The sequence below is a fragment of the Oryctolagus cuniculus genome, chromosome 1 (genome assembly GCF_964237555.1).
Source record: "Oryctolagus cuniculus chromosome 1, mOryCun1.1, whole genome shotgun sequence".
NCBI classification, from domain to species: domain Eukaryota; kingdom Metazoa; phylum Chordata; class Mammalia; order Lagomorpha; family Leporidae; genus Oryctolagus; species Oryctolagus cuniculus.
The window spans coordinates 62,918,013-62,931,893 of record NC_091432.1 but is presented as its reverse complement, the minus strand read 5'-3'; the positions used below and the strand labels follow the sequence as shown (position 1 = coordinate 62,931,893).

At 41.2% G+C, this 13,881-nt stretch overlaps 1 protein-coding gene across 11 annotated transcripts in view; it reads left to right on the top strand.

Moving 5' to 3' along the window:
* The window catches only part of STIM1 (stromal interaction molecule 1), a 248,022-nt gene that overhangs the window by 130,981 nt on the left and 103,160 nt on the right, over positions 1-13,881 (top strand). For 8 of the 11 annotated variants that reach the window (XM_070074525.1, XM_051822916.2, XM_051822953.2 and 5 more), the window contains exon 2: positions 10,459-10,589. The exons of the other annotated variants lie outside the window; for them this stretch is intronic. In XM_070074525.1, the coding sequence (XP_069930626.1) occupies positions 10,542-10,589 (48 nt within the window). In that variant the 5' untranslated portion in view covers positions 10,459-10,541. The remainder of the gene's footprint in view (positions 1-10,458; positions 10,590-13,881) is intronic. 11 annotated transcript variants of the gene reach the window in all.

Here is a 13,881-nt window from a genome sequence, read left to right as displayed (position 1 = left end):
CCTCATCCTGTCCTTCTGTCAGTCTGCCTTTCAAAAATAAAAAGGAAATAAATAAATAGAAATGAAACAGATGGGGCCGGTGCTGTGACACAGTAGGTTAATCCTCCGCCTGCAGTGCTGGCATCCCATATGGGCACCAGTTCTAGTCCCGGCTGCTCCTCTTCCCATCCAGCTCTCTGCTGTGGCCTGGGAAAGCAGTAGAAGATGGCCCAAGTGCTTGGGCCCCTGCACCCACGTGGGAGACCTGGAGGAAGCTCCTGGCTCCTGGCTTCGGATTGGTGCAGCTCCGGCCGTTGCAGCCATTTGGGGAGTGAACTAGCGGATGGAAGACTTTTCTCTCTCTCTCCCTCTCACTGTCTGTAACTCTACCTCTCAAATAAATAAAATCTTAAAAAAAAAAAGGAAAACAGATGTTCATACAAAGACTTATATACTTATATGATGAACTTACATACTCATAATAGCTTTATTTGTAATGGCCAAAAACTGGTGAATGAATAATAAAATTGTGGTATATTCATTTAATGAAATACTACACAGTAATAGAACAGAATAAACTAGATTCATATAACAATATGGTTGAATCTCAAATCATTCTGGATAAAAGAAGCTGCCACAAAACAGTATATGATGGTGATTCCATTTATTTGAAGTTCTAGAATAGGCAAAAAATACTTTAGTATTAGAAATTGGACCAGTGATTGTGTGGGAAGGAGAATAAGGGTTAACAATGAAGGAATAGGAATATTTTAGTGATGGGAGTTATCTTGATTGGGGTTGTGGTTATATAGTTCTATATGTTTGTGAAACATTGAGCTGTACACTTAAAATGGAAGCATTTCATTGTATATAACCATACCTCAAAAAATATCCAGGCCTCAATTTTATTTTTTTAATTTTTTTAACTTTTATTTAATGAATATAAATTTCCAAAGTACAGCTTACGGATTACAATGGCTCCCCCCACCCCATAACTTCCCTCCCACCCGCAACACTCCCCTTTTCCTCTCCCAACCCCCTTCCATTCACATCAAGATTCATTTTCAATTCTCTTTATATACAGAAGATCAGTTTAGCATATATTAAGTAAAGATTTCAACAGTTTCAGGCCCCAATTTTAAGAAGGTAAAAAACAAGCAAAACTTGTTTATGATGATAAAAGTCAGAACAGTGGTGAGCACTGGGCTGTGGGGTACCTGTGGTAGTATTGATTGGAAAAGAAGGAAGGAGGGTGCCTTCCTGGAGAATTGCAAATGTTCTGTATCTTGATTTTGGTGGAAACTATATGTGTATATACATATGTAAAAATCATTTGGTTTGGGGCCAGCATTATGGTATAGCAGGTTATGCCTCTGCCTGAAACACTGGCATCCCATATGGGCACCAGTTCAAGACCCCACTGCTCCACTTCCTATTCAGCTTGCTGCTAATGCCTCTGGGAGATCAGCAGAAAATGGCCCAGAAGTTCTGGGCTTCTAGATTTGGCTGGCCCAGCTCTGGCAATTGTGGCCCTTTGCGGAGTGAACCAGCAGGTGGAAGATCTCCCTGTATCTCTTCTCTCTCTAATTCTGCCTTTCAAGTAAATAAAAAAAAAAAAAAAAAAAAAAAAAAAAAAAAAAAAAAAAACCTTTTAAAAAACCAGTTGGTTTGTATGTTTATGTACTTTATGTATATTATGTCTTGTCTCACAAACAAACACCACTCCCCACCCCCACCCCAAGATACAATTCATTCATAGGCCCCACTCAGAGAAACACTGATTTAATTGGAATGGGGAGGCCTGTGCATTAGCAGTTTAAGAGCTCCTAGGTGATTCTAATATGCAGCCAGTCGTGAGAACTACTTTCCTATGTTGGAAGGTGGAGAAAGGAAGAAATTTGGTGTATGAAGAAAGATCACAGGAAGTAGAAGTAGATAATGGTGACGAAACCTTAAAGACAGTGGATGTTAGATCATTCTGGGTCTTGCAGCCTGCATTAAGAAATTTATACTTTATCTTAGAAATAATGAGAAGTTTTTGAAGGATTATAAGCAGGGAGTGAATAGGATGGCTATTTGGCTGTTGTATACTAGCACTGCCTTTACCTTCCTGTAATTGAATATTTGGAATTTCTCCCCTAGGAGAATAAGATTTGGAATAGTTAAGGAGTATTGGACTAGGTTGGTGGTTGATGCAATGAGAAGGTGAAGGAGAGTGAGATGTCAAGGGTCCAAACATAAGCAAGAATTTGGAAGTTTAAGATAAAATTAATTTAGATTTAGAAATTGTGAGTTCAGGCCCTGAGAGACATCCTTGTGGAGATGTCTAGTTGGTAATTGGATTCTGTGGGTTTCTGTGGGTGAGAAGTGAAACTCAAACCAGAAACATAACTTTGGTAGTTTGGTAACTAGTAATTTATTTAAATAGTAATTGAAGCTACAAGAAATGGTAAAGTCATTTTAGGAAAGACTGTAGTATGGGAGAAGAGAGCCCAGGACTGAACCCAAATTTTTTTAAAACTTCAAACACTTCAAAGTCAGGTAGAGAGGAGAAACTCATTTTGTACATTAAGAGAAACAAAGATTTACTCATTTACTCGACAAACTATTAAATACCTACTATGTGCCATGCACTGTACAAGTCGTAAGAAATACTGTAGTGAACAAAATAGTACTTACTCTTTTGGGCCTTTGTTTCTAATGGAGGGAGATAGAGGATAAACAAAGAAATAATTATATCACGTGCCAGATGGCAGTTAAGTGCTATGAGAAAATGAAACAAAACAAAATAGAACAAAGACATGAACTCTGCCTTCCAATATCCTCAAATAGCTACTGTGGTAAGCCAACTGAGGTCAGGCCATAGAGTCAGAAATGCTGGTTAAACTCAAGTTCACCTCATTATGTTGCTTTGTATGGAGCTTTGTATATAGTTGATGCTGTAGATTACTTTTTGATGATGAGATGTGAGCTTGTTCAAGGGTCAGAGCTTAGAATCTATGGTCATTTTTAAAAATAAGATTTATCTTATTTATTTGAAAGACAGTTACAGAGAGAGGGAGTAACAAAGCAAGAAAGAGAGAGAGAAAGAGAAAGATGTCTTCCATCTTCTGGTTCACTCCCCAAATGGCTGCAGCAGCCGGAGCTGAGCCAATTTGAAGCCAGGAGCCAGGAGCTTCTTCCGGGTCTCCCATGCGGGTGCAGAGCCCCAAGCACTTAGGCCATCTTCTACTGCTTTCCCAGGCCTTTAGCAGAGAGCTAGATAGGAAGTAGAGCAGCTGGGACGTGAACAGGCACTGCAGGCCAGGGCTTTAACCTGCTGCACCACAGCAGTGGTCCCAAGAATCTAGAGTCATTTGTGTTAATGCTGCTTGGGCAAATGAAACCAGTGCCAACTTTGGCCAGAAGAAAAGCTCTTCTGAATGACTGCCCCATGCTGAACAGAGTCTCCTTGGCTATGAGGACATAATTGCCTAACAGGTACAAGAACACCTCTCAGGCTGGGTTTTGCCCCGCACAGGGATATGACTCTTATTTTCTGTGGCTAGGCCTCTTCTGTGCCTTAGCTGAGATGTTGTGTTTCATTGTGGACCATTCCTGCCAGCTCTACCTCCCAAACCAGTTCCCTTTTCAGCCTTTCTATTTCTGCCTAGGCTGTCCATTCCTCACTCCTCCCCAGGCCTACCCCCATTCTAGGTCTCATACTATTTTATCTCTGGGACCTCATGATCCTTAGCCAAACCTGAAGTCGTCCCAGGGCTAGCGTTCTCAGTCTTGGCCTTTGTTCACTTTCTGAGGGTGAGGATGGATTATGATCTCCCTAAGAATAGCTGCAGAACTGATCAGAAGTGACTGGGGAGTGAGGGCTGAAGTGGAAGAAATGCCTTTTTTTTTTTTTTTTTTTTTTGATGAGACTCTGCTGATAAAATTTTGCAATTTGTAGATTCCTCTGAGTTTCTAGGAAGTACTGAGGAACAGTCAGACAAGTGCCCTTTTCTACCTCTCATCTGTATCTTCTTCCTTAACTGTTGTTTCTCTCACTTCTCTCCCTTTGGGCTTGTATCTCCCTTCAGAATCCTTCTTTTCCTCCCTCCCTCCCTGCAATCTCCCTCTGTGCCTCCCTGCCTCTCTATCTCCCTACCTCTCTGCCTTCCTACCACCTTCTCCTTTTCTCTGTCTCTTATTTGAGAATCAGAGAGACAGGTTCACTTGGTTGCCTCTCCTATGATGGCCAGGGCTGGCTGGGTCTGGGTGGAATCAAAACAGAGCCAGTAACTCAATCTAGGTCTCCCACATGGGTGACATCACTGCTACCTCCTAGGGTCTGTATTAGCAGTAAGCTGGAGTCAGGAGCCAGAGCTGACTATTGAACCCAAATACTCTGACATGGGACACAGGTGTCCTAATTGGTGTCTTAACTGCTAGGCTAAATGCCTACTACTATAATTTGTCTCTTTTCTCTCTAAATAAATTATGCACATAATTGCCGAGATGATATTTAGGTTTTGATTCAGAAAACATTTACTGGGCATCTTATAAAGAACCTGGTTCTTTGCTTGTTGGTGTGGACATGGCAGCAAACCCTTACAGAGAACAGTCTGGTGGAGAAGATACATTAAATGGACAATTGTAACACAATATGATAAATGTTTCTAGCAATAGCACCTGTATGTTGTGAGAGTACAGGATAATGTCAGAGTTGGCAAAGAGCCACTTGCCCACTTAGAAAAATGTGGGACTGGCCAGTGTAATTGAACTGTATTTCCTATATTTGATTCTTCATAGTCTGACAGGGAAAGTAACTGAAGTTAGTGGAAGATGGAACTGTTCCTTTTTGCTGCTCTGGGAGGGAGGAAGGATTCTACAAATGAATTTAATGTCTGCTTTTGGCTGTAAGCTAGGTGTTTTAACAGATGCTGTTTTACTTAACTCTCACAAAAACTCTGTGCATCAGATTATGCTCATTTTGCAAATGAGAAATTGGAGGCTCAGAGAAGTTAAACAACTTGTCCAATATCATATGGTTTATAACTGGCGAAGATGAGATTTTGACATAATGTGTTCTGACTCTTAAGTCCAGGGATCTTTCATTGCAGTATAAATGTGTAGCTAAATGGGTGAGTCCCCTAAGGTGTTTCCAGATGGCTGTGGGAAACCTTGCCAGACTGGAATGTGTAAAAGAAAACAGAAAAGGTCTCAGGAAGGATGGGGAGAGTTTGGAAAATGTTTGGTTGAAAGAGTTATTTGTGAGTTTTTGCTGACATGATTTTTTTTTTTCTGGACAGGATTCTATGGCTGTATTAGACATTAAGCTTTTGTACTCTCTCTTCCTCAATATCTTTAATCCTTCTCTATGTCTGATGATGCCAACAGCAAAGGTCAACTGTCTGTCTGATCAGGTTAAGGAACAGAACCTGATGTTTGAAATGCAAACTTCTTTTACCTGCTCTAGGTCTTTGGAAAATGTGCTGTTTGATCCTAGGCCAGTGATGCCCAGCCTGGAGGATCCTGGTCCCTAGAGCTTGGTAAACAATTTCCACTATTTTAAGAAAAATGTTTCTTAATTTCAAAAGCAGAGTGACAGAGAGAGACAGAAACAGAGAGACAGAGAGACCTTCCATGTGTGTGTTCAATTCCCAAATTCATACAACTGGGGCTGGGCCAATCCAAAGCCAGGAGCCTGGGACTCCATCCAGGACTCCCACATGGGTTGCAGTAACTCAAGTACTTGGACCATCACTTGCTGTATCCCAGGTGTAGTAGCAGAAATCTGGATAAAGAGTGGAGGCAAGAGGGCTGGCGTTGTGGCGCAGCAGGTTAATGCCCTGCCCTGAAGCGCTGGCATTCCATATGGGTGCCAGTTCGAGTCCCGGCTGCTCCTCTTCTGATCCAGTTCTCTACTATGGCCTGGGATAGCAGTAAAAGATGGCCCAAGTCCTTGGGCCCCTGCACCCACGTGGGAGACCTGGAAGAAGCTCCTGGCTCCTGGCTTCGGATCAGCGCAGCTCTGGTCGTTGTGGCCAATTGGGGAGTGAACCATCAGATGAAAGACCTCTCTCTCTCTGTCTCTACCTCTCTCTCTAACTCTGTCTTTCAAATAAATAAAAAATAAATCTTAAAAAAAAAAAAAAAAGAGTGGAGGCAGGACTTGATCTTGTGCAGTCCAATTTGGATGTGGGCATCCTGACTAACATCTTTACCCCTGCACCACAATGCCTGCCTCTATTCCATTATTTAAAAAACAAACAAACAAACAAAAAACCCCCAAGCTACTAGAAGTTGTGCTTTACTTAGGATAAGCCTGTGTATTGATGTAGCCCAATAAAAAGATTGGATTTCTTTCCTTTAGGTCATTAAGAAACTGTTACTCCAATGTGATATAGGTGTGCTACCAATGATCTAGGATAGAGGAAAAGAGTTTAGCAAACTATGACCCATGGGCCAAATCCAGATCTCTGTCTGTTTTTATAAATAAAGCTTTATTAGAATGCAAACTTACTTATTTATGTTTTGTCTATGAATACTTTTCTCCTACAATGACAGAATTAAGTAGTATAACAGAAACTATACGGCCCATAAATCCTAAATTGTTTGTAATCTGGCTCTTTACAGAAAAAAAATTGCTAATCCTCAGTTTAGATTCTTTCTTTCATGGCATTTAGCACATTGTGTTTGAATTGCTTGTCTCTCCAACTTTTTTTTTTAAGATTTATTTATTTATTTTGAAAGAGTTGGGTGGGGGGGTGGAGAGAGATCTTCTATCTGCTTGTTCACTCTCTAGATGGCCAGTGCTGGGCCAGGCAGCTCCATTTGGGTCTTCCATGTGGGTGGTAGAGAGCAAAACACTTGGCCCATCTTCCACAGCTTTTCCCAGGCTATTATCAGGGAGCTGGATCTGAAGTGGAGCAGCTGGGACATGGACTGGTACCATATGGGATGCTGGCATCACAGGCAGCAGATTTACCAACTATACCACGATGCCAGCCCTAATCTATCTAACTTTTGTATTTGAGCTCCTGAGAGCAAAGATGAGTTCTTGTTTGTGTTTTTATGCTGATCATAGTGCTGACATATGAAGAGTACTTAATAAATCCTTTTAAATAGGCAGACTTAAAACATTTAATAAATGTTTTTAAATATGCAGACTTAAAAGCTCTGATATCCAATTATCTATGCTCTGAATAGGGCATGAAATAGTTATGTTGGTTATGATATTATCAATGCTTATGTGATTTTTCTATGAATTAGTTATTTCTCATCACAATTTTTTGAGAGGGGTGAATAGTTCTTCTGGAAATGAGTTCCATGAATAAAACAATCATGCCAGGAACTCTTGTAGGTGAAAAAGATGAGAAACAATGCCTTAATCTTTTGGTGTATTCTAATCTGTCCCTGAGTACCCACCACCCCTTCATCTCCAATTCAACTTGGCAGGACAAAGGTAGAATATAAGGTTATACAGTGCATTAGTCTACTTCTTTTACTGTAGCTAAAATACCCAAGAGGAGCTTCTTTGGCAAAGAAAAGGTTTATTTCAGTTTACAGTTTGGAGAGTACAGTTCAGGATCTGGCATTTGTGGAAGCTGGTCATGTAGATTGTGAGGCATAATCACATGGTGGTCCAGGAAACAGACTGACAGCACCTAGGCTGAACTTGAACTCAAATAATAATCCTCTTATGATAACCACCCTGAGGGCATGCTCTGAAGACCTAAACACCTCCCACTGGCTCCCATCTCCTCACTGCCATATTAGATCAAATCTCTACCCTTAATCCATTAACCATTAACGTTAAGATATCAGAGTTTCAACGTCTGCAAGAATTTGGGGGAGACAAGTCTTGTTGCACCCACAACATGTTGTTATTCCTTTTGCATGCATACTGTTAATCTCACTTTTTTATTTTATAAAGTCATTATGTCAGTGTGCTTGTCACCAGTATTATCAATGTGGCTTCCAAAAGATAAGACCAAACCACAGCTATCTTGGTCACCTCAACAAAAAGGTGGTCTGGCGACTGGCCCAGGAGTCAGCAGACCTGGGCTCTCCCTGTAGCTCTTCAGCTGTTTTTGCATTTGAGCCTATCTTTTAATATATAAGAGTTTAGATTTATACCCACCCCCCATTTTGAAAAGACTTTGAACAACTGGCTAGAGATATAAAGGTATCCAGTCTCGTCCTGTCTGTTATCTCTAGCAGCCAGACAAGTAGATGATTAATGTATTTAGATGTTTTGGAACTTTGACCAGTGCCTTCTAAAAGACTTTATAGCAGTAAGCATTGTGGCACAGAATACCTGATTTGAAGCCCAGCTACTCTGTACTTCCAATCCAGTTTCCTGCTGATGTACCTGTGAGATAGTGGATGGTGCCCTAGTGCTTGGGTTTCTGCTACCCATGTGGGAGACCCAAATGAAATTCCTGGTTCCTGGCTTTGGCCCAGCCCAACCCCACATGTTGTGGACATTTGGAGAATGAACCAACAGATGGAAGATCTCTCTTTCTCTATATCTGTCACATTGCCTTTCAAATAAATAAGCAAAACATAAATAAATCTTTATTATTACTATTTTTAATCTTTTTAAAAGATTTATTTATTTGAAGGGCAGAGTTTCAGAGAGGAAGGAGTGGGGGAGAAAGAAAGATCTCTTCCATCCATTGGTTCACTCCTGAAATGGCCACAATGCCAGGGCTGGGCCAAAGCCTGGAACTTTATCTGGATTTCCCATGTGTTGCAGGGGCCCAAGCACTTGGGCCATCTTTAGCTGCTTTCCCAAGCCACGTTAATAGGAAGCTAGATCAGAAGTGGAGCAGCTGGGATTTGAACTGGCTCCCATATGGGATGCAGGTATTGCAGGTAGTAGTTTAACCCATTATGCCACAACTCTCATCCCAATAAATAAAAAGCAAAGGCCACAGCCTCTTTACCCTGTCCTTACCTTCTATCCTTTGACAATTTTTTCTATTACCCAGGAAGTTAAGGTTTATCCTGTCTTCTTTGGGTGACCTGAAGACTGTGGAATTAGTTATCAAAATCCAGCTCAAAGAAAATGGAAATTTTTTTAGTATCTAGTAATTGGAAGGAATATGTTTCAAAAAGTTTGTGGAAATGCAATTGTTTTGGTTCAAAAAATTTTTAAAATATTTATATGAAAGAATTAACAGAGATGGGGGGGGGAGAGAGAGAGAGAGAGAGAGAGAGAGAGAGAGAATGAATCTTCCATCTGCTGGTTCATTCTCCTAAATGGCCATAACCAGGGCAGGGCCAGGGCAAAGCAAGGATCCAGGAGCTTCATCTGGGTCTCCCATGTGGGTGCATGGTTCTGAGCACTTGGGTTGTCTTCTGCTGCTTTCCCGGGTGAATTAGCAGGGAGCTTGCTCAAAAGTGGAGCAGCCAGAACTTGAATCAGTACCCATATGGGATGGTGGTTTTGCAGTGGCTTAACTTGCTGCACCGCAATGCTCAAAAAATTTTTGAAATCTGTGTATGTGAGAAGTCTTCAAAAAGTTCATGAAAATGAATATTATAAAAAAAAACAGTGCATGGATTTCCAACATCTTTTACACCAAAATAAGCGTACCTTTCAATTCTGTTTTTCCATGAACTACTTGAAGTACTCTCATCTACTGGGAAACTTAAGTCAAAATGCCTTTGAGGCCTGGGGGAGAGAAGTAGCTTCTCTAGTATCATATAGGATCTAAACCTAGCTTCTAGGCTCTGTGCTGTGTGTACCAGCCAGATGAGGAGTTTCTCAGGTATATAGAGAAGAGTAGGTATCATGGAAAAAGCTAAGATGGCCTCAGCTATAGTGCTGATTTTACTGCTGAATGGCCACATGATGGTGGGCAGTAGAAACTGTTGATCATCTGGACTCAGGACTTCAAGATGTCTAATAAATATTTGCTAGATGTACGTGTGTGGGATGGCACTAGATAAGAGAGGCTTCCCCGGTCATCCTGTATCTAGCATTATATGTATCAACAGTGACAAAGGGATCAGAAAGGAAAACTGTACAGTATTTGTGCACTGGGATTTGTTGGCTATTGTCTTATTTCTAGGAATATTATAATAATTTACATTTTTAATTTGACTGATTAAAATGATATCTCATTTAAACATGTATTTCTTTGATTGTTAGTGGGGCTGAACTTTTTTTTATGTTCAGTGGCTGTTTGTATTTTCTCTCATTTGTGAGTTCCTATTCATATTCTTATCTAGATTCTAGTATATTCCTAATCCCTTGCTAGAATTCTCTGGTAGGGAACTTTTAGGATGTTAAAGCATTGTCCTTGTATAAAGAATTCAGCATGTTCTCCAGACAGTTAAAGACTAGATGCATTGTTTTTGTCACTGTACAAGTAGCTGGTTAAGTGCCTATGTGAGAAGTAAGATACTAGAAGCTAAGGATGCTACTACAGGTTGGTAATAGGGGCTGGGTGGCAGCTCTGAGTAATATTTTCTCTTGCTTTTCTTGTACAGAGTTTTGCCGGATTGACAAGCCCCTGTGCGACAGTGAGGATGAGAAGCTAAGCTTTGAGGCAGTGCGCAACATTCACAAGTTGATGGATGATGATGCCAATGGTGATGTGGATGTGGAAGAAAGTGACGAGGTGAGCTCCCTCACCTTGCTGGGATTCTCTTCTCTTTTAGTGTGAAATGGCACCTGAAATCTGCCCAGACAGGTTGATCCCTGTGGAGGGATGTTTCTGTAGGAGTTCATCCCCACTAGGGGAGTCCGCTCTCAGCAGAGCAGTCTTCTAGGAGCCAGCCTATCAGAGTGCAGGCTTTGTGTCTGTGTAGGTGAGCTCCCACTTATTATTGGCTGGTTGTGTTATTCTGGCTGAACCATGTTGTTTGGGAGGGAGAGGGATCCCTGAGGTTGGTGTCTGGTTTCCCTCCATCCTTATTGCAAACCTGCTGTAGATGGAGGGTGACAATCTGTACTCAGCCCCATGTTGGTGTGTAAGAGAGAAGGCAAGACAGTCAGATCCTGCTCTCTGGGAATGTATGCTATATTTTTGAGGAAGAAAAAAAAGTTCTAGAATGGTCATTCCGAACTGCAGGCTTCAGTTGTTGGGAACTAGTTGAGTGGTCCAGATAGTAAGAGCTAGAGGAATCTTTGTTAGGGGTGGGGAATGTCCAGCCCATGGGCCATATGGTGCCTGCAGAATCATTTGGTCTGGCCCTGTCAAGGCCTTAAAATTCTTTAAATCTATGGCAGGTTAATTTTTAAGTTGATAATTTTATGTGGCTGTGATGGCTGTTGTAAATATCCAGCTGTTCCTTGGTAGAAAAAAGTTCTCCAACCCTGCAGAATGAAAAAGTTTCTGTTGCTGTTTTATCTCTTGATAATACTACATCTCCACCTCAACAGAATCCAGAGTAAAAGCTCCATCACGTATGAAAAGATGTAAATTTTTCTTTATTTCAAGATCAACATGAACTAGTAATTTGGTAAAGCTGCCAAGTTATGTCAGATCTTCAGTAGTGCTGTTGACGCCATGGTGTAGCAGGTAAAGCCTCTGCCTGCAGTGTCAGCATCCCATATGGGTGCCGATTCGAGTCCCGGCAGCTCTTCTTCCAATCCAGCTCTCTGTTATGACCTGGGAAAGCAGTGGAAGATGGCTCAAGTCTTTGGGCCCTGGCACCAGCGTTGGGGACCTGGAAGAAGTTCCTAGCTCTTGGTTTTGGATTGGCCCAGCTCCTGCTATTGCAGCCATTTGGGGAGTAAACCAGCAGATGGAACACTTCTTTCTCTCTCTTTCTCTGCCTCTCTTTAACTCTGCCTTTCAAATAAATAAATAAATCTTTTAAAAAATCTTCAATGGTGATATATATCATGAGGGAGAAAATAAGCCTAGTCTCTTCTCCTCGCTAGTTTGGCTACTTTTGAGTTACCTTTTTTTATTTTTTTAAAGATTTATTTTATTTATTTGAAAGACAGAGTTACAGAGAGAGGTAGAGACAGAGAGAGAGAGGTCTTCCATCAGATGGTTCACTCCCCAGATGGCCGCAATAGCCGGAGCTGTGCCAATCTGAAGCCAGGAGCCAGGAGCTTCTTCTGGGTCTCCCACATGGATGCAGAGGCCCAAGGACTTGGGCCATCTTCTACTGCTTTCTCAGGCCATAGCAGAGAGTTGGATAGGAAGTGGAGCATCCAGGACTAGAACTGGCGCTCATATGGGATAGTGGTGCTTCAGGCCAGAGCTTTAACCCACTGCGCTACAGCGCCAGCCCCTTGAGTTTCCTTTAAAAAATGTTTATTTGTAAGGCAGAGTTGGAGGGAGGGAAGGAGAGAGAGAGAGACAGAGAGAGAGAGAGAGAGAAGTGTGTGTGGGAGGGGATGAATTTTCCATCCACTGGTCACTCCTCAAATGGCCAGAACAGCTGGAGCTGGGCTAGGCTAAAGCCTAGAGCCAGAAATCCATCTGGGTCTCCATGTGGGTGACAGGGTCCCAAGTATTTCAGCCATCTTCTGATGCTTTCCCAGGCACATTAGCAGAGAACTGGGTCAGAAATGGAGCAGCCAGGACTTGAACCAGTTCTCTGATATGGGATGCTCACATCCGAAGTGGTGACTTAATGTACTGTATTACAATGCTGATCTCTACCTTTGAGTTTTTATTTCAGTTTTGGATTTCACATTGTTATCGGATTCAGAACAGTGAGAACTGACTAATTACACAGGGATAAGTGACATGAGTGATGAAGCATAAGGGAACTATGAAGTGAGAAGCATTTAGTTTAATAAAATTTATTTAATATTTTTATGGGAGCTAGTGTTGTGGCACAGCAGGTTATGCTGCCACTTGCAACAGAAACATCCTATATGAACTCCATTTCAAGTCTCAGCTGTTCTGCTTCCCATATAGCTCCCTGCTAATTTTCTTGGGAAAGCAGATGAGGATGGCTCAAGTGCTTGGGTTCCTACCACTACGTGAGAGACCTGGATAGAGTTCCAAACTCTTGGCTTTGGCCTAGCCCAAACTTGGCAGTTGCAAGCATTTGAGGAGCGAACCAGCAAATGGAAGATCTATCTCCCTCTCTCTCTCTCTGTAACACTGCCTTTCAAATAAATAAATAAATAAATAAATGTCTTTTTAAAAAAAGTGTCTATGATATATGTGTGTTGCACTGTGCTAGGCATGCAGATAGAGTGGTAAATACAGCCTAAGCTTGTATAATTGATAGTCTGTTCTCATATAATTGACAGCCTAGTGAAGAAACTTTAGCCCGTAGAAGAGGAGACTTGGATAATATAATTTCTATCTTTAAATACCTAAGAAATAGAGAAATTAGACTTTAATAACTATGATAGTAACAATGAAAACCATAGTACTACTATCATTTATTGAACTCTTTCTGTATGCCAGGCGCAGTGTAAAGAACTTTTTTAATAGCCTCATGAAGTTGATATTATTAACAGACACTGGAGTGTTAGAAAGGTTAAGCATTTTGTTCAAGGACACACTGGCTGTGTACTCAGATCTGATTTCAAAGCTTGTACTCTTAAGTACTGCTGTATTATTTTCTTTATTTTAAGGACAGAACCAGGACCAATGTGAGGAAAGTAAAAAAAAAAAAAGTCATATTCTTCTAGAATAAAGAATTGCCTAATAGAGATAATTTGTTATAGAAGAAGCTTCCTTGGTAGAGAGTGACCTCCCTGTTACTGAATATGGGCAAATGAAATACAGAACCACATTAATTGGTCAGAATAGAGGATTCTTCTGTTAGGATGATGTCTAAGAACTTTAAAAGAGGAGAAAAATAGACTTCCTTAAGGAAAAGTAAAATTTGGACAGACTGGAAGGGTTAGGGTTACCTGAGAAGTGGAGAACTATGTGAGCAAGTGAGGAGATAGTAAGAAGCATGGTGGGTTGGTTTGCTTAGACAGAGATA